General features: G+C 35.9%; 2 protein-coding genes across 7 annotated transcripts in view; one reads left to right on the top strand and one right to left on the bottom strand.

The window, feature by feature from the left end:
* Window positions 1-521: 521 nt before the first annotated feature.
* On the bottom strand, window positions 522-1,842 carry LOC132786440 (transcription factor A, mitochondrial). The gene is given in 4 exon segments (XM_060792972.1): window positions 522-870; window positions 931-1,265; window positions 1,267-1,527; window positions 1,580-1,842. Coding segments are annotated over 4 exon segments (846 nt in total). The 5' UTR covers window positions 1,694-1,842; the 3' UTR covers window positions 522-734.
* A 1,498-nt stretch (window positions 1,843-3,340) lies between these two features.
* Window positions 3,341-19,787, top strand: part of LOC132785100 (ABC transporter G family member 23) — a 31,381-nt gene continuing 14,934 nt past the window's right edge. For 3 of the 6 annotated variants that reach the window (XM_060791093.1, XM_060791094.1, XM_060791091.1), the window contains exon 1: window positions 18,218-18,692. Coding sequence is in view for 2 of the 6 variants with exons in the window: in XM_060791090.1 (XP_060647073.1) it covers window positions 5,799-5,950 (152 nt within the window). In the remaining 4 variants the exon portion in view is untranslated. Of the gene's footprint in view, window positions 3,347-5,141; window positions 5,951-18,217; window positions 18,693-19,787 lie in introns of those variants that run through there. The other 3 variants (XM_060791090.1, XM_060791089.1, XM_060791092.1) reach the window with 2 other exon arrangements.

Genomic DNA, 19,787 nt, shown 5'->3' with positions numbered 1-19,787 from the left:
TTCCATTTGTTGGTCGAATGTCTTTAAGTTATTATGATTTCTTTAATTTATGGCAATTATTATAGCACGTGTTAAGTTCAATTGATTTTATAGCGTTTTTCTTGTGCATTGCATTTTTATGTATCTGGAAGATATTTTTCTTTCTTCTTTGTCCAAGTATCTTTAACATGTCATTTATTAGTTTAAACAGCATTAATTAATCTTGAAAACTTAAATTCAATTCAATTTATGGCGATTCTATACCAATTTTCTTAATGATCTGTATGGTCTCAAATATCTGTATGATATTTTATGTTTCTTTCGCATTTTTAATTTTTCTTTACTTATGTTAAATATCTGTAAAACATTCTTTTGATTTCTTTTTACTCTGAAAGGTATCTTCAGTATGAATGTTTTTTAGTTAAAAAAGACTTGAGAATCTTTAATCTACTCGCCAATTCTCTTTAAGTTATTTAAATAGAATTGTTTTAGGACAATCTGTAAAATACTTTTCCCTGCACCTAAATGCAAACAGTGTGTGCTCAATTCAAAAATAATTAAATATGCGTTATATTTAATACGTTTGGCTGTCGCTATTTACACGCTTCAGGTTTTACAAGATTTTGTTGCAAAGCTGCAAAAACTTATTCTATGCATGGAACTTGACAAATTAAGCATTTCCAAAAAAAATGATGAAAACAACCGGAAAACATAATTTGTGTATGTGAAAAGTTGAAAGAGAGTTAAGATGCATTTCAGATTAGCTTCTCTTTAGGCGGCTGATGAGACTTGCGTGCCTTGGGCTCTGGGGGATCAATAAGATTGCCATGACGCACCACATCGATGTGACCCAAACGAATCATTTTCTCCTCCCAAATTGAAATGGCTTTTCTGTAACAAGAGCAAAGCATGTGAGAATCTATTTATAGTTGGTTGGCTATTTATAAGTACTTGTAGTGATCGAGTTCCTTGCGGGATTCCTGCATGTAGACAGCTTTCTCATCGTCGGATAGACGTGACCATTTGGCCGTGGCCTTTTGATGCCACTCCCGATACGTTTGCTGTGGTGTTTGCGGGGTATTCAAGCGTTCGCTGGCCACAAAGCGCAGAAAAGCTGAAGCAGGTTTCTTGGGACGTCCCAACTCTTTGACACGCTTGCGCAACTGTTTGCGCTCTTTGGCATCACTGATGTCCTGCTTCATCTGTTTGAGTTCGGCACGTTGTTCGTCAGTGATCTTGGCATCGTATTTGGCGCGTTGTTCCACGTAGCTTTCCTGATCTTTTTTTGTATTCGGCCTGCAGGCGTTCCTTGAGCTTGGCATCGACATCGACCCAACGACGCGACAACTCCTGCACAATCTGTACGGTGCTGATGTTAGGGTCTTTGGCCGCCAGCTTGGGACGCATTTCCCGCATGAAACGAAAGTATGGTGTGAGTGGCTTCTTGGGCCGTGGCGGCAATCCAATTTGCTCCTCCAGCGACTTGGAGCGTTGCACTGCACTGTTGCTTATGCTGGCGGAGGCGGTGGCGGAGGGGGGCGGCCAAGGGTCTGCTTGTGTTGGATATGGAGATGGGCGAAGGTGTGACATTGTTGTTGATTTTGTGAGTTGTGATATTTTCGGTGTCTGCATTTTTGGCTACAACTTGCCTGACTTTACTGATCAGCGACCCGAAGATGGAGCCTCGCGACAGCAGCGTCGTTGTGTAGATCATTTTCCGTTGTTGTTTGGATATCTGTCGCTTTTGCTTGCAGTTATTATTACAGCTTTTAAAGTGCTTCGAATAACTTGTTGAATTAACAATATTGAAATGATTTACGTAAAAAATGCGGCGTTTTGTAAGTAGAGATGGACAAACAACGATGACATAATCGATATATCGATAGTTTGAACAATGATAATATTATAAATTCCATTTTTAATGATAGGATTGTTATTTAATATGAATTTAGATTAGTTGATTTTTCTGGATTGTAACACAACTTCAATTTATTAAAACTTACGGCAACAGCTTAAATTAATTTACTACCAAATGAACAACAAAAGTTATCGATTTTGGTGTGTGACTCAGCTCAACGATTCTTTATTATTGATAGATGGCGCTAGCTGCATTTATGATACAGCGTGTTTCCCTGTAGGTGCCGCTGCTTGCACAGCAACTCTGCACTGTGTGAGCGAGATAGTCGTTAATGTGCGAGCAGTAAGACTATAGGAACGCGCGTACTTTTGAATTATAATAATTTGCTCCAGCCAACAATCAGGATAATTGATTTGTTCAAAGCGTGTAAACTGGTTCAATTGCTTAATAAATGCTGGTTATTTGCACAAAATTATTTGCAAATAAGCTGCGCAACGTATGATTATAAAAATGTAAAAATTGTTATCCTGCTTTAAGCAGAAATGAAACCGGATTAATCGCAAGTCTTTTGTGTGTTGTAAATTTGCCATTTTAAGTGCAGTTGCCGTTGGTCGCTGTGCTGACAAATTGTTTGCTCGCTTTCGTTGTTATTATTTATCGCTGGCGCTTTTGGCCAATTTACTTATTGGCTTACTCCACATAGTGAGGCGACTGCGGTGTTGTCTCGCCAAATTTGCCAGTAAAATTTGTGCTCGGTAAATTTAATGCTCTTGTCAAGCGCTTGACAAGCATTTTCCCACCCAACCTGAATGCATTTATATAGGAATGTAAAATTGCAAAGTGTGTGTGTGTGTGTGTGTGTGTTTATATAGTTTTCTTGACTTCCGTCAAGTGGCGGGGACTTTGGCAAGTTGATTCAGCCGGCTTGCAAGTTATAAGTTAGTAAGTGTTATGCAACACTTTACCAATTGCTCGTTTTACTTCTTCGCTCGTTGATTTTTGCCCTCGTCGTCAACACGTTGCTCATACGCCCCGTGTGTTTGTGTTTGTGTGTGTGGAAGGCGCAGCAATTGCAACGAGTCGACTGCAGAGCAGTTGCTTTTGCTGTTGTTGTGGTCATTGTGCAAGCGCATGACACAAATTCTTTGGCGCCGCGTTGGCAAATGTTGCAATTTTTTTTTATTTGGGTGTAATTTTTTGTTTTTTTTTGCTTGTTTTCGCGCGAAAAGCAACATAGTAATAACAAGTTTTTAGTTGGATTTGCTCAGGCAATTATCAAATGCGTCGTCGCCTGCATTTAAATGTTGTTCATGAAGTCGCCTTAATTTTTGTTGCTGTTGTTGTTGGCTTTTGGCTTTTTGCTACCGTTTCCTTAGTGAACGTGAACGTGGTTTTTTGGTCGTCGCCGTCGTCTGAATGTTTCGAGTGCTGAGTGTTGAGTGCGAGTACGATTCAGAGTCTCAGAGTCTGAGTCTGTTGGCCAGCTGCATGACAATGACACAAAGACAACAACTAACTGTGTGTGTGTGTGTTTTGTCGAGCAGCCGGCAAAACGTTTTGTTGTGTTAGCTCATATCTTGAACCGAAGCAACAACAAAAAGTGAATATCAAAAACCGAAAGAAATAAAAATTGAACTTTCTTTTTATGCGGCACTTTTAGCTGTGACTTTGCTTTGGCCAAACATTCGTGTTGTCTCTGTTCAACATTTTGTTAGCCGCTTCATTGATTTTCATTTACGCTGCTGTCGAAGTTGTTGTTGTTGTTGTTGTTGCCGATGTCTTGCTGCCTTTTTCAATCATAATAGTTGCAATTTCACGACGCCCACTTCGATGAGGTAATCCAAAAACAAAAAAAAAAGTTTGGCTCACTTTTCTAGACTTTTAAATTTAGTTGTGCGACCTTTTCACGGCTGCGTCATTGATTTGCATTTAATGCTGTTGTGTGTTATGTTTTGTTGTGCCTGACGCTTTTGTTTTCAGCCCATTTGCATACCAATTAAAAGCCATTGCAAATGAAATAAATATTCAAACAAACCGATTTTTCTTTCGACTGCAATTTGCGTAAGACTTTGGCATGCAAACGCTTTCACTCGCTGCTTCACTCTCAAAAACATCTTTCTCTCTCTCCCTTGGTCGACTTCTCGATGGTGTGTGCACACAATTAGCATAAATGCAATACGAATGCAACAACAACAACAACTCGTAGACTTATATAACTCGGGTCACATTTGACACGCCATCAACTTGAACGTGGTCGTAATCAATATATCAAACGCATTGAATCACAGCATGCGATTTTCTAATTTCGCCCGATTTAATTTGATTTGATATCTGTTTTCTGTTTTCTGATTTCTGACTCGGCACGTTGACGGAAATGTGTGAATTAATATAAAAAAAAAATATTGCTATGAAAAATATGTTTTCACCGCACACCACAAAACATTTCAAATTTCATTTCGTTTCGTTAACTGAATTAACGCGCTCAAAATCTTCATTACGGTTCAATTTCACCAAACTAAAAAATAAAAAAACAAAGTTACAAAAAAATAGTCATCATTGGGGCAACGCTTGATAAGCAGCTCAAGTGTGTAAAAAAGTTCATCAAGGTTCACTGTAGTTAATTTGTTGTTACTAATTTGACACTAAGTCCATGTAATTTGTACACCAACAACAACAATGAACCCGCTTGAAATAGCTATTTAACGGTGCTTAATGAAGTGGCATCCAAACTGTCCATTGTTTGACTCTGGGCACAGTGGGCGTCACTAACCGTTATCGCTTATTTTATGTGACATTCGATGACATTAATTATGCTATGCATTCTCATAAATATTTCGGAGATTTGATTAATCGACATGCAGTTCACAAGTTCGTTGTCTAAGTCTTCGGGTGGAGTAAGACTTAAGGCACGAACTTCAGGGGAAGAAGACTTAAGGCACGAACTTGCTCTTTCGACTAACGCATAATTAGCTTGGCGGCTGCTGCTGCTGCTGCTGCTGAAGTTCCCTTTTGGCCGAAAACAAGTTCGTTGCCATTTGAGTTGTTGTTGTTGTTGTTGCTCTTGCATCTTCATGCAACTTCATGCTTATATACAAGCTTTTATAACAGCTGTAGCTTCTCTCTCTCTCATTCTCTCTTCCTCTCTCAGTCTTACGCTCTCTGTCGCTCGCTCTTTGCTGCATTGGCAGCTCTTGTGTCTGTTGCGCGCTTCGCATGCTTTCAGTTTCGTTTTCAAGCTCGTCGCGTTAGGCAGCAAAAAATCGCAGTGTGATAAAAAGGCAAGAGAAAAGAAAAGAAATAATAAAAAGTAGAAAATATAATATATAAATTGAGAAAAGAAACAAAAAAAAAAACAACAATCGTGTAATACACGCTACAAGTTATAAACCAAATTACGTGATTTGCCTGCGTTTTTTTATTATTCGCTACTTTATTTACATATATATCTTTATTGCCTTCGCGCTGCCTTCACGCTGTTGAGCATCGTCGCGAACGCGCCTCGTGGCCAAGACAGCTGTTTTGAAGCTGTCAGAAGAAGCTAAAGCTAAACTTAAACGACAACAATAACGAAAGCAAGGCAAAATACAACACAGCATCGATTCCGAATATGAAGTTCGTCGCTTAAGTCTTTTGTTTCATTCCGCGCGCGAATCTCTGCACGCGCTTCCACACAAATAAAAATACAAATAAAAAAGATCAACGAAACACAGTGCACAGATAACATAAGATTGAAAATAAAACGCGATTGTTTACTAGCCAAACCAGAGAGGGGAAACCTGTTGTGCAACTATTTCTAGCGCTAAAACACATTCATATATATACCTATAAATATATATTCGACTCCTCCGCGCCGGCTCCTTAAAAGTACATCCCGTGCATAAAAAAAAGAAGAGAGAGAGAAAGAGAGACAAAAAAGAGTGTGATCAACGAAAATTATCAGCAGAAGCATCTTTTTTCCATAATGGCGCCCAAGAAAGAGTCAACGTTGAGTCAACAACAACAGCAACAACAACAACAACAGCAGCAAAATGGACAGCCAAATGGACAAGCACAGCCTGCCATGGATCTCGAAAGGATTAAACGACATTTCAGCTGGTCGGATTCAAGTGCCATGTGAGTCATTAACTACAAGTTTTACTTAATGGACCTTAAAAAAAACGGAACTCAGTTTAAGCCAGTTTAATTGCTGAAAAAGATAACAAAGCAAAAGCAAATTTAAAACTATAATTTTAACTGTCTTTGTCTTTTGCGCTTAGTGCCCTAGTCTGGGGTTATGCTTTGTTTTTTCTTGATCAACTTTATAACAACTTTGCTTAGCGGCCAAAAAAGTTGTTGACTTTGAACGAAAGAACCGTGAGTTCGTTTCTTGCCTTGTCGATGGCTTCCGTTGGAATCAATTCAGCTTGTTAATTGCCAATTCTTACATAATGTTAAAAGCATTAACATTTCTGTTTTTTTAACTATTTTTCTATACTCTACTCTACCATTCTCTTAAAAGAAACACGCTCATAATTATGGCCATAAATTGCTGAGATAAAAATCTGTGAGCGGTTTTTTTGTGTGTTATTATTTCGTGTAGTTCCTCAAGATTGCAGTTTTATCTTTATAATTATTTGCATGGCATAATAGAAAACCTTTCAGGCATCAACTCAAGCATACCCTGTAATTTTGTAATCATTTTTGCTTAGTCATAAAATTTATTTCTTTTGTCAGTGTAATTTTTATTACTGTTCAGTGTGTTATTATGTTTTTATTACTTTCTAGATTTATCGACTAGCACATACCCTGTAAATTTGCCATTTCTTTTGCTTACTCACAAGATTTATTGCTCGCGAATTTGCATTGAAATTAATTCAATTGATCGACAAATCAGTTATTTACACAATTTATAACCGTGATTCCCGAATATTTACTTCATAAATTACTGTAAAATATGTCAAAAATAAATATAAATTGTTCCAGTTTGCGAATGTAACATACTTGAATGTAAATATCGCAAGCTCGTGTTGCTAACTGCTTAAAAATGCTAAATAGTCGCGAAATGCAAAAAGATTTATGCTTTGTTTTAAAAAATCTTTTCGAAAAATAACAATTTCAATTTTAATTAGTAACTAGAAGTAATTTAATGATTTCCTTTTAAATTTATAACAATTTTAAATTAATTTATGTTAATAACTAAACATAATTTTATGATTTACGTTTGGTTTTTTTAAAAGGGAATTTTTAATAATAATAAATTCAATTTAAATTTATTAGAAATCATTTCATGATTATTTAATAATAATAATTTCAATTAAAAAAAAGTAATTAGAAATAATTTCATGATTTATTTATGACTTACATAGGATTTTTAAATTTTAAAGAATTTTGCAAAATTATAATTAAAACGTAAATAATTTTAGTGCCTAGAAATAATTAGAACATTTATTTTCGATTTACTTTTGATTTTAATATAAATTTATAATAATAACAATTTCATTATTTATTTTTTAAAATACATTTTAAACTTGAAACAATTTTATGGTTTCTTTCATTAATAAAACAATTTAATTTCATTTAATTTATGATTTGATTTTAAATTTCAATTTCATTTAAACAATTTCAATTAAAATTAGTTTGATTTACATTTCTAGTAATAAGAATTTAATTCCAAATAAGTTACTAAAAATGATTTAATGATTTCTTTGTGAAATAATATGATTGCCATTTCTAATAAAACTAATTTCAATTTAAATAAGTTGCTAGAAGTGATTTATGAATTTCTTTTTATAAGGAAAACAATTTCAATTTAAATTAGTTACTATAAAATATATAACCGACTTCCTTTTGAAGTTTAGACTGTGACGTCTAAAATAAGTAATAATGAAATGAACCAGAAACGAATCATCAGCTCATCTGTTCGATGATATCACTGAGCTGTTTATTCTCTCGATTTGCACTTTGAAGAGAAGCTTACAAAGTTCAAAAAGTGATTTGGCAATTAGCAACCGATTTGTATTTGTTCTATTTCAAAGTCTGAACTCCCACTCAGCGCAGTTCAATGGAATTGTGAGCATGCATTTAGCCATATATATATATTCATTATCTTCCGACATTTGTGATGGGGCTGGTCTGCAAATATTTGTGCATAGTACACGTCATGCTTATTAAACTTCAGGTTTTAATTGCACTTAAGCTAGGCAACATAAAGTGACGGTGAAATTTGCAATTATATAAATACATGTTTACAACTGTCTGACTGTCTTTAGTTTTTTTGTGTTTGTGTTAATCGAGACATGTTGCGACATGTGTTATGTGTTGACGAGCCTTAAAATAGAACCCAAAAAAAGCAAACATCTTTAAGTTGCGATTTTACTTTTAGTTTTTTTTTGGGCTTGGCAACGCCTGTTGCACGTTTTAATCTAACTAATTGCAAATTTCAATAATTTCACTAGCAACTGGCGGGGCGCTAATCGCAATAAATAACAACAAATAATGACTATTCAAATACACTAAATCGCCATCATGATTATCATCGTTATCATCATCATTATTATAAAACATCCGGCCAGGTTGTTAGATAGCTTGATGTGTGAAAAACACTTGGCCATGATTGAATACAATTGAACATCGAAAATCAAAAAAATGTTGGAGCTTGGCCAGCAAATGGCTATTGAACGAGCGATTCAACTATGCGAATCTCTCGTCGATTTATGCAAATAGAGACGTGGCCATAACGCATTTGGCATTAATTTATGCGAATTGTGCTTTAGTTTTGTTTACCCGATGACATAATGTGATCGATCTCTGACTTACTTACTGACTGAGTGACTTGCCTTTGGCTTTTGGCCATGTTAACGCTAACGGTCTTTTAGGCGGCACTCATTCAACACGATTGTCTCTTGCTTCGCTTCGCTTCCGCATTAACCAGTTGGGAAATAAGTTTTGATTTATTTTTGGGATTTGTCCGATAAGTTTTCACTCGCATTGTGTCGCTGTCGTGCGCGTAATTAGTGCAGTTATATGTTATTATTACAGCTCAGTTTGTTGTTATTCGAACGATGTTTTTTCGCATGCAAAACACGCCCCTCACATGCACAAAGAATGCAACTGTTATTGCACTTTTCAAGGTTGCATCTCTAATTGCGGCTCAATTAAAATTGAAATAGTTTAGGTATTTTGTACTGTATAAGAACTGCTTTAGGGTTATTTATATACAAGTAATTTTTCTTCAATTTCGTTTCGCATAAATTGGTTGAATAAATAACCAATTTATCTTATTCAATGCCTTTTGCATAGGTCGACTTCAATAAATGCAAAGTTGACAGCTGCGTAACTCAGCTTAAGTGTAAGTGTCGTAGCAGTCAGCTTGCAAGCGCTTGCACAGTAGCCAAGCTTTGACTTAGCTTCTACAAACTAACGCCAGATGGCGTATTCGATTCGCTGAGCGCGCTTGTTTAAAGCTGTTTGCAGCTTTGTTTTTAACTTGGCTAAAATGAAACTTTATGCACGCGCACACGAACATTTGCAGCGAAAAAGCTTTTGCTCATATGAGAGTGCTAATGCCTCTTGTGTCTAATGGGATCCAAAGATCACAGACGGCAAATGATATTAAAGCAAATTACATTAATCTAGTCATAGCTAGAGAAGCCAACGGCAGCAAGTAATCACAACAATAGCATTGAAAACAGTCATTGCGCCTATCTAATGCCTTAGAACAGAATTCCACTTGACAAACTCCTCAACAGTGTTTTTATTCTTTTTTTTGTTGTTGTTTCAACTTTACTCAACCCGACAAAAACCATTAAGGTGCCTACTATTGTCTTTATTGCGCCACACTTGTATTCTGGAAAGGCCATTTAAATTAAAAAGGAAATGAAATGAGCTTAATAATAATGCCCGCAGGCCACATCTCGAGTCGTAAGTCACATCAATGCTTAATTTATGACGCTCAACCTTTGTAACCAATTGTGAAGTAAATGAACTCAATCACGTAAGACTGAAAGAATATTCTGAAATCATTCATCACATGTCGGACATATAAATTAACGCTGCTTTTGCGCTGCATACAAAGGAATGACACTTGTTCTGGCCAAGAAAGTGCTTGAGTACTTTTATTCTTTCAACGAAAGTCCATTAATCACTTAAACAGAACACTTCGATTTAATATCAAGTTTTTTTTTTGGGTCATAAGTATTATAAGTATTTAAGATTATTATATTTTTGGCCAATGATAAAGATCTTGTTGGTTGATCATTTAAAAGTAATGTTGACTCTTGAGCAATATCAGCTATATTTAGATAAAGCTTAAAGCTCATTAAAGCTTAAGTCTTTACAAATTCAACTGATTCTTAAATATAATTTCAAGCTTTATCTGCTGTATTTGAATTTATATTTTCATTCTTTTAACGAAAGTCCATTAATCACGTAAACAGAACAATTCGATTTAATATCAAGTTTTTTTTGAGGTCATAAGTATTATAAGTATTTGAGATTAATATATTTTTGGCCAATGATAAAGATCTTGTGGGTTGATAATATAAAAGTACCGTTGACTCTTGAGCAATATCAGCTATATTTAGTAAAAGCTTAAAGCACATTAAAGCTTAAGTCTTTAGTTTACAAGTTCAACTGATTCTTAAATATAATTTCAAGCTTTATCTGCTGTATTTGAATTTATATTTTTATTCTTTCAATGAAAGTCCATTAATCACGTAAACAGAACAAATCGATTTAATTTCAAGTTCTTTTTTGGGGTCATAAGTATTATAAGTATTTATGATTATTATATTTATAGCCAATGATGAAGATGTCGTTGAGCAAAATATATTTTATATATTTAGTAAAATAAAAATATTTAGTAAAAGCTTAAAGCACATTAAAGTTTGAGTCTTTAGCTCAAATGTAAGTTTACAAATTCAACTGATTCTTAAATATAATTTCAAGCTTTATCTGCTGTATTTGAATTTCTCTGCTAGTTTAACCCTTCTAAAATACTTTTCCCTGCACATTTACATAAATCATTCGTAAAAATCGATAATATTAAGCGTTTGTTGTCCGTTCCCCTGAGTGACATCATACACGTATTTTTGCTATTTCTGTTATTCGCAATCAATATCTTTGAAGTACTTTCACTAGCTGCAAGAAGCCCATGCATTGTCTTTGTCCGACAGAAACCCGCAATTTTCTGCGTCTATTTGCGCTTATTTGCTTGTAGCATTAGCAACAAAATTTGCCCGGCCCGCTAATTGGCTTAAGTTAAGTGTGCTGCTCAAAATGTTGGCTTCAATAAGACGGCTTGCACAAGGCGCTCGCTCAATCAACGGTTGTTGCTTTTTGCCAACTCAAATGTGCTCAAATGCTGCGCATTGTGGCCAACAAAAAAAAAATGTTTTCCCTTTTTGCAGTACTGAGAGTGTGTATAATTACAGAGCACCGCCAAAAAAAAATTGCGAGCACAGTGTGGCTTGAACTGGACTCAACTCGAGTATCTTTTGTCCATTTGCCAGTCGAATTTGGTTTTTTTTTACATTTTTACAAAAGACCTTGACACATTTGGTTCGCATATGGCTGAGTTTATAACCAAATTTAGTTTTTTTTTTTGGTTTTTTTTTTGTTTTTGTGGTTCAGTCTCGACAGGTTGGAAGCGAAGAGCAACATCAAAGAGGGCAAGACAAACTGAAATTCAGATTTCAAATGGACCAGCGATAAAAAGCCAACAACAACAACAACAACAAAAATGATTGCAATTTCCTTAGTGCTGTGTGAGAGAGGCGACTTGGCTTGAAACTGTCATAAATTAAGCAGCTTGCGATTAAAGCGCAGCAACAGCAGCAGAAGCAGCGACAGCGGGCAGCACAACAAGCTTTGAGAATTGCATAATAGCATTTTTGGCAGTACCACAGCAAAAGAGTTGCCACAGCCGATCACTGCGCTCTCCTCTCTCCGCTCTCGTGCTAGCGATGTGTGTTTGCTTGAAAGCCATTCGTGAGTACACGAAGCATTCTCTTTAAGCGACTGTTTTTTGGTTTTGCGGTTGCATCATGCATCACATGCATGACATGCAAGTCTCGATGGGCAATGAGTCATTAAATTAAGATTCTCCAAACGGAACAAACAGTTCACATTGCAAATAGAGATGAGTAATTAAAGGTAGAGATTATGTGTATTTTATTTTTACTTAATCTTTTTGCTACATGGTCAGATATAGCAAAATTCAACTTAAAATTTTAATAAAATAAGTAATTGAAATAAAAAGTTAGTCTTTTTTTCTTAAAATTATTTGTACTTTAATTTGAATGAAGTACAGTTTTCTATAGATAATATTTTAGTAGAGATTAGAACTATTTTCAATATTAAACTGCCTTTTAAAGTGTTTCTTCATCATTGAGTTTTTACTATATATTTGAATTATTTATAATTTGAAACAAACACAGTTTCTAACAGTTCATATTAGAGAAAAGATGTGTATATATAATAAGGGAATACATATTTCTTATTAAAGTAAAATCTAGGTAGCTAAGTTATGTACTTTTCCCTTAATAAATGAATTTCATTTGAAAGAAGCACGGTTTTTAACTGTTCATATTCAATAATTTATCTGCAACTACTTTTCATAGAGTCCCTTCGAGATCAACTCGTGATTATACGAACAATCGATAGTATTATTGCCATGTTGTGCAGAATTCATGTTATGATTCATCGCGTCGTTCACGCGCTCAGCGCGTAACAGTTCATTTATAAACTTTACTTTTACTTTATATCTTAAATAATTTCTATAGTCAACTACATATATTTAAGATTTCGTGCTTAAAAATCAAATCGTGATTACACGAACTATCGATAGTATTATTGCTATGATATATAGAATTTCCACGATATGATTCATCGGTTGCTTCACATGCTCATCGCTTTATTTCATATGAAAGAAGCTCGCTTTTCAACAGTTCATTTTTAAACATTACTTTTACTTTATATCATAAAGAATTTCTATAGTCAACTACTTTTAATAGCGTCCCTTATATTTGAGATTCGGGCTTAAAAATCAAATCGTGATTACACGAACTATCGATAGTATTGCAATGATATATAGAAATTTCAAGACATGCTTCATCGCTTCCTTCACTTGCTCGTGACTACACGAAGTATCGGTATTGCTATGTAGGACTCACGATATGCTTCATCGCTTCCTTCACGTGCTCAGCGCTGTTTTCGAGTTGGTCTAAAAAGCTTTGGCTGGCAGCTTTAATTTTTTGGTTTTTGTATTTTGGCTGTTGGCCCAGTGGCAACTGCAATAAAAAATAAAAATGCGAAAGCATAAAATAAGAAATAGGTGATTAGGACACACAGTGCAGAGCAAAGTGGAGCGGTTAAAAACAAGTTTGAGGCGAAAGGGAAAAAAGAGTTATCGCAAATGAAATTACGTTAAGCGCAAAAGCATAAAAGCATTAAAGACTCAAATGCGTTTTATGAGCCTCTGAATTAAGATTGGAATTGCGGCCAAAATGCAATTAATTTGGCGCTGTTGCACAGAGACTTGGTTGCACATAGAGAGTGCGAGTGCCAGAGATTGTGGCAACTTGAAACATTGAAGCGCAGCTTCCCAAGCAGCTTCCTCCTATATCTATAGACTATACCTGAAAAGTCTGCTGCGACGACGACGACGACCTTGTGCTCGTTTTTACAGCAATCGCCGTGAAACCGAAATAAAAATTGTTTACATGAATGAATGGGCATGGAGTTTACCCAGTCTACATCTCCATCTTCATCTCTATCTTCGTCTCTATCTCTGCCTCTTTTGCTGTTGGCTCTTTCTCTTCCCAACTCTGCGATGCGCGATGCTCTGACGCTTCAACGCTCCGACCTGGCAATAAATGCGATGAAGTAAACAATACAAAGAAGCAAAGCGAAAAAAAATAGTTGAATTTGAAATTGTGGCACATCGTAAAGCTCAAAATGAGCTGAAGAAACAACTGAATACAGAGATGTTTTCGAAGCCTGCGATGCGACATGTTGTATTATTACGACTACAATTGATGCCATGGGCAACAGCCAAAATATTGTCAACCAATTTCTTTCAACTGTATTTGCCATTTGTGGTAAACAGTAAAGTTGTTACTCTACAGTTGTTGTTGCTGTTGTTCTGGTTTGTTACTGTAACTGTGTTGCACTGACCAAGCTGATGGAGTCAACAAACTTGTTCAAGGCGCAGTCGCAACCGTCGCATGGCATGACTTGCCAGAAAAGCTTAAGAGCCAGAGGCAAGCACACAGACAGACGGACAGACAGACGGACAGACAGACAGACAGACAGACAGACGGACCAAGAGTAACAGAGACTGAAACGGAGACGCAGAGTTAGAAAATTGCAAGCTTTACTTATGTGGTTATTCGCTGGAAATTGCTTGAAAGACCGACTGAACAACCGAAAAGGCAAAAAAACTATAAACAAATTGCGTTGGTCGGGGTTTTTTTTTCGTCCATTTATTTCTGGTATACATTGGCAAAGTTCATTAGCTTTTTAAAGCAGCTGGCAGCTTCACAGATGAAAACACACTTCAAAGACATAAACTTAGACAACTTTTTATGTCTAAGTTAAAACTAGAAATAATGCATTTAAAATAATATAAAACTCGGACTTAAAGAATACTAAGAAATTATTGATTCAAGAAATTCATGATTATGTGTGTTAAAAGAAATTTATTTACAATCGTTCAAATAAAGAAAAAAGTGATAAAATCAAGAATATAATCTTGAATTAATATTATGTGAATTCAAAACTGAAGCAAGAAGATTTATTCTTTACTTTTTTATGATCGAAAAAATCAAAACTTGCAAAATACTTTTCAACCTAGATTTTTTTCTTTCTGTGTACAAAATTCAAAAAGTTATGAGTCATAATGGAATGCTTCAAACAACTAATTTAATAAACTTCAAATAATATAAAAAAAATAAAAATAAATATGACTCAAAATAAAATATATTCAAACTTTATCATAGAAGAAATGTTACACATAAATTTGAAATAGTATTGAATTTTCTATATTACAATAGAATAATAGAATAAATTTAAAATCAAACCAAAATATCAAATTTATAACGTTCTGCCTTCAAAATCTGATATTACGATTGAAAATTTATTAATTTTCATACCATACTTATTCGTACTTTTTTGAAGAACGAAGAATTAGATATTTTTTTTGTTAAGTTTATTACGTTATAAACTTGTTAATATTCTGGTTTGGCTTCTCTTTCTTCGAATAAGCATCTTCTAATTCGATATCATAACAATTTGTAAGTAATATAATATACTATAAAATTTAGTATATTTAAAATTTCAATAAAAAAGTTTGCCATAAGAGTATCTCAGTGTACAAACAAATATTTAAATCATTGTGTGTGGGTGTGTCGCTTTAATTTAAATTAAAGCAAACGCTTACGAAAGACAAAAACCAAGAGGCTAAAACCTGGCTTCCATCTGCAGTCTGAAGGTCTTTTTGCAGCCTTTTTGAGATTTATATTAGAGTTGTGAGTTTGGAACTGCACAAATTGAATCAGCATGAGCTGGCGTTTTTCGGCAAATTAGCTGCAGACTGAAAAACTATGATGAGGCGAACTAGAAGAAATATATTCGGAGTAGGCCGAAGTGATTCATGTTTCTTATAGTCGCATTACGAAAAATAACCCAGCAAAATGATGAAGTGCTGGCGGGCCAGCTTGGAAATCACTTTGCAGGGCTCATTAGCACGCTGACAGTTTCAAAATGATGTCAAGTGCGTTGTCGTCGTCAGTGAGAGAGACAGAGCGATAGAGGAGAGAGAGAGAGAGAGGGAGAGCTTGTTGTAGGTGACGTTGATGAAGCTGCAGCGTGTTCATTTGTTTATGAACTTACTTTATTTTCGGTTTTTCGGTGAATTACAACAATTAAATGGACTGTGCAATGAGGATGTTTACAGCGAATAAGTTGAGTTTAATGCGCTATAAACTCAATTCGAAGCAGCGTTGCACGCGGCGTATGCGTAATGCGTCAAGGAACTGCCAATATTTCGTATATTTCGATGTAGTTACAAGTACTTTAAGGCAACATCAAAACTCGTTCCTTGTCTTTGCATGGTCATCACAATTTTGCACTCGTTGTTGTCCCTTGAGTGTGTGTTCGTTTAAGCGACAAACAACAACAGACAATACAAAAATGGCTTAAAATGTTCGATTTCAATTTCATGCGCGCATTGTTGCAACATTCAATTTGATGGCACATTTGGCCAGCAACAACAACAGTAACAACAACAATAAAACACCCACAGCGACATCGATGGGCAGTTGGGCATTTTCAATGTCAGCATTGCGCAAATGTCGCCCCGGTTGGTTTCTTAATACCACATATTATATTTGTGTTTATTTGTATTTTGGTTATACTCTTTTTTTATGCACTCCAGCATTTTAATTTAAACACAAAATGTGTAACACACTCGACGCAAAAGAGTGTTTCATATTCCCAAACAGCTGAAAAATGTTAATATAAAGCATAATTTGGGGCAATAAATTCGATATCGATATACATTTCATAGGTGTGTGTTTCATCTACAACATATTCATTAATGCCGCAAGAGAGCATTTCATCTTCGATTTATCTCTATTCGTTTTGTTGTTTTCCTCTTGTCTCATGTCTTTCTCATGTCTCCCAGAGTAAGAGACGCCCTAAGTAACGCCCTCAAGTTGTTAATAAATGTGTGGCATTGAAATTGTGCAATCCCCAATGGAGATTCAAATTGATATTGATGTTGATGTTAAAGTTGGCAGGTTTTTGAAGTTTTCTTTATTGATTTTGCGGTTTTTGGTTTTCGTTATCTATGCGTCTGGCTGTCCATCACTCAATTCTCAACGCGTTCGTTCTTTGCCACTTTAATTATTACAATTAAAACATTAAGTTTCGCCTTGACCACGCGCAAAAAACCAAAACTCAAAACTTAAAAACAACAACTCAAATCTCATTGACGTGTCTTTGACTGCGGCTTGTGACTTCTTAATGCGCACGCATATTTGGCATTAAAAGCAAATTAAACAAATTATAACTTATTATTGCTATTACGGATTCGCTTTAAATATGATTATTAATGTGCTCGCACCATATACACAACAAATATAACTGACATTTGCAAACTCTGAATTCAAATGAACTCATTACAAATTTTGTTTTTCTACACTTATTATTTATATGAATAGTTATAGCAAGTGGTACTTAAAGGTGACAATTTTTTATCATTATAAAATTATTGGCACTTCTTTTTGAGAGTTCCTTATTATTGTTGCATTCATTTTGAGAATTTTTTATAACAGGTTTTACTTTCTTAATGAAGTATTTTTAATTTAAATTTTTTTTTTAATTATTGATACATTAATCTAGGAGTTCTTGCTTATTATCACAGATCTTATAGTTAATTAAAAACAAGTTCACAATATTTTGTACATAATTAAAATATTTCCTTCCTGACTTCCTTATATACATACATATATTTTATATTCATAGCATTTGGGTATTCACAACTTCATTCACTTTGTGACAGGAAAAGAACCTGCTTATTAGTGTTGTTGTATAGTTGTTGTTGTCAACATACGTACGTGTTGCAATTCCGAGTGAATGGCTGGAGCGACTTTTCTGTTGCAATTCTCTAGAGCAGAAGTAGAAGAAGAAGCGGACAAAAGAAAAAGAAGCGTCTGATGCGCATTGTTTTATGCACGACGCGTCAAGCGATGCTTTCAAGGTCGCCAGCTTACATAAGCGCAACGCAGCAGAAGCAGCAACGTCAACAGCGACGCCAGCGTCAGTAAAGAAAAAACCCAACAACAGCTGCTGCCAGAAGCCCTTTTGTACGCACATGCCGAACACATTTGAAGGTGAACGAGCTGCGAGCGTTGAGAGCAAGGAGCAAAAGCAAACAAGCGAAGCCAACAAACTTTGCCGTCGTCAAAGCGCAAAACTTAAAAACTCAAAAGCGAATCGCGCAAATTACTCAAAAGCAAGTGCCAGAGACCACGCGCTCATTCCACACACAAACATACTTTACGAGTTTGTCTTTGAGTGCAAGTGCGAGTGAGTACGCGAGTGAGTGACTTATTGAGCTTTTTGTGCTTACACTCTGCGTTTCGCGCGCGTTCACAGGTAGCTGCTGTTTAGTTAACAGCGAGACAGCAAGTCCAAACGTTTACACGCGCCTTCCACGCACGTGTAAAAGTGCAACAGACCTGTCGCCTCTACTACAAATTCGATGAAAAAAGCACTCAATAGTGCTCTCGCTCTATCGCTCTTGCTCTCCGACGAAAAGTGTAAAGTGCAAAGTTAGCAGCGACGTCGCAGCATCGACAGCGACGTCAACGACGCCAGCGACAGCGACAACAAACGCAGCTCAGGTCTCAGCTTGGGCAACAACTTGAAGTCAGTCTTAGTCGCAGCTTAAAGCGCAACGCACGCGTCTACGAACTCGCTCCCTCGTCTTTTTTTCCGCTATAGTTACGTCGCGATTATTTGGTGACATCGCAAGCGATACGATAACGATAACACAGTGTGTGTCGATAACAGCATAAGAGAAAAGAAAACGTTAAGTACACAAGTAAAGTAGAAGGCGCGTGTGATCAAGTTTGTGCCCTAAGTCGTTTGTAGTGCGGGATCAATCAAGCTAATCAAGAGTGGATTACCAAAAAGCAAACGCGCACTCGCATACACACACATACACTAACTTGTGCAAATATTTGCGCACAGTTGACGACATTCAACGACTTTTTTTCCAACACAAATACGTATATATATAGATATATATAGTTAGGAACCTAACCCCACCTCCACACACTCACACACAGGAAACGGCTTAAGATCGCGAACTGTAAGTGTAAATTTGCTAGTTAAATACAGCATTAAGATTTGGAGTTTGACGAGCTTGGCACCTCTCTCAAGTGCTTTAGAGTGTTGTTTTCAGGAAATCATTTCGCAAACAATATTAAGAGAATAACAATAATAATAATAATAAAACAATAAATATTCTTTGTAAAGACAAATGGCCGCCGCTGAGCCGCTTTGTTGTCTCTTCGACAACGACGACAATTACTTTTTGTTGCGGCTTTGTCAGGTCGCTTCCATCATCGTCCACATCAGCAAAACCAAAAAAGAAGAGAAGAAACAACACACAAGGCAAACCAAACTGAGCAACGTGACTGTTTCATTGCCCCGCCCACCTTCTGCCTCAGCTTCAGCTTCAGCTTCAGGAGCTGGGCTACTGTTCATTTCAAATGTGCAAAACGTTTTGCATACAAATGGACAACTTTAGCGGGCCCAATGTCGTCGTTGTCGCTCCCAAAACGCTGTTAGAATATTCGCAAAACCAATCAACGGCAATTACTGTTCCATTGTAAACGAGAGTTGGGCGAAATAAATCAAATAAAATCGACTTCGAGATTAGTCTCTTTCTGGAATTCTCCTAGCTAACATACAACTTGAGACCTTGTTAAGTGTTTATGTGTCTGTAACTTGATCTCAAGTTAATATTTGCAATGCATGTCAATTAAAACTGAGTTAACACTCGATGTGTGTGCACTCCCATATACACTGTGTGTGTGTGTGTTAACATATTAACAATATTATTATCTAAGATAATCGCAAGTTCAGTTGTTGATCAGCTGAGATTTCCAGGTCGATTCTAATTGGTTATAATTAACAGCTATTGGAAGTGAAACAGACGACGCTCACTGCACTGCAATGGCCAAGAGGTCAGCAGCAATTTATAAGCACGGCCGACATTGTAGCTCCGTTTGTCATTCAGTCATTCAGCCAGTCAGTCAGTCAGTCATTCAATTGCGAGCAAAGTTCAGCTTAAATGGATGTTGTGACTTTTTACACATTTACACTGCAAACAGTTGCAACACAAAAAAGATACAGATACATTTAAAGAGATAGAGATACAAATACAGATGCAACAACAAGC

Source organism: Drosophila nasuta, chromosome 2R (assembly GCF_023558535.2).
Source record: "Drosophila nasuta strain 15112-1781.00 chromosome 2R, ASM2355853v1, whole genome shotgun sequence".
Classification (NCBI taxonomy): Eukaryota; Metazoa; Arthropoda; class Insecta; order Diptera; family Drosophilidae; genus Drosophila; species Drosophila nasuta.
Note: the sequence above shows the minus strand (reverse complement) of the source record. Positions and strands in the feature narration are given on the sequence as shown.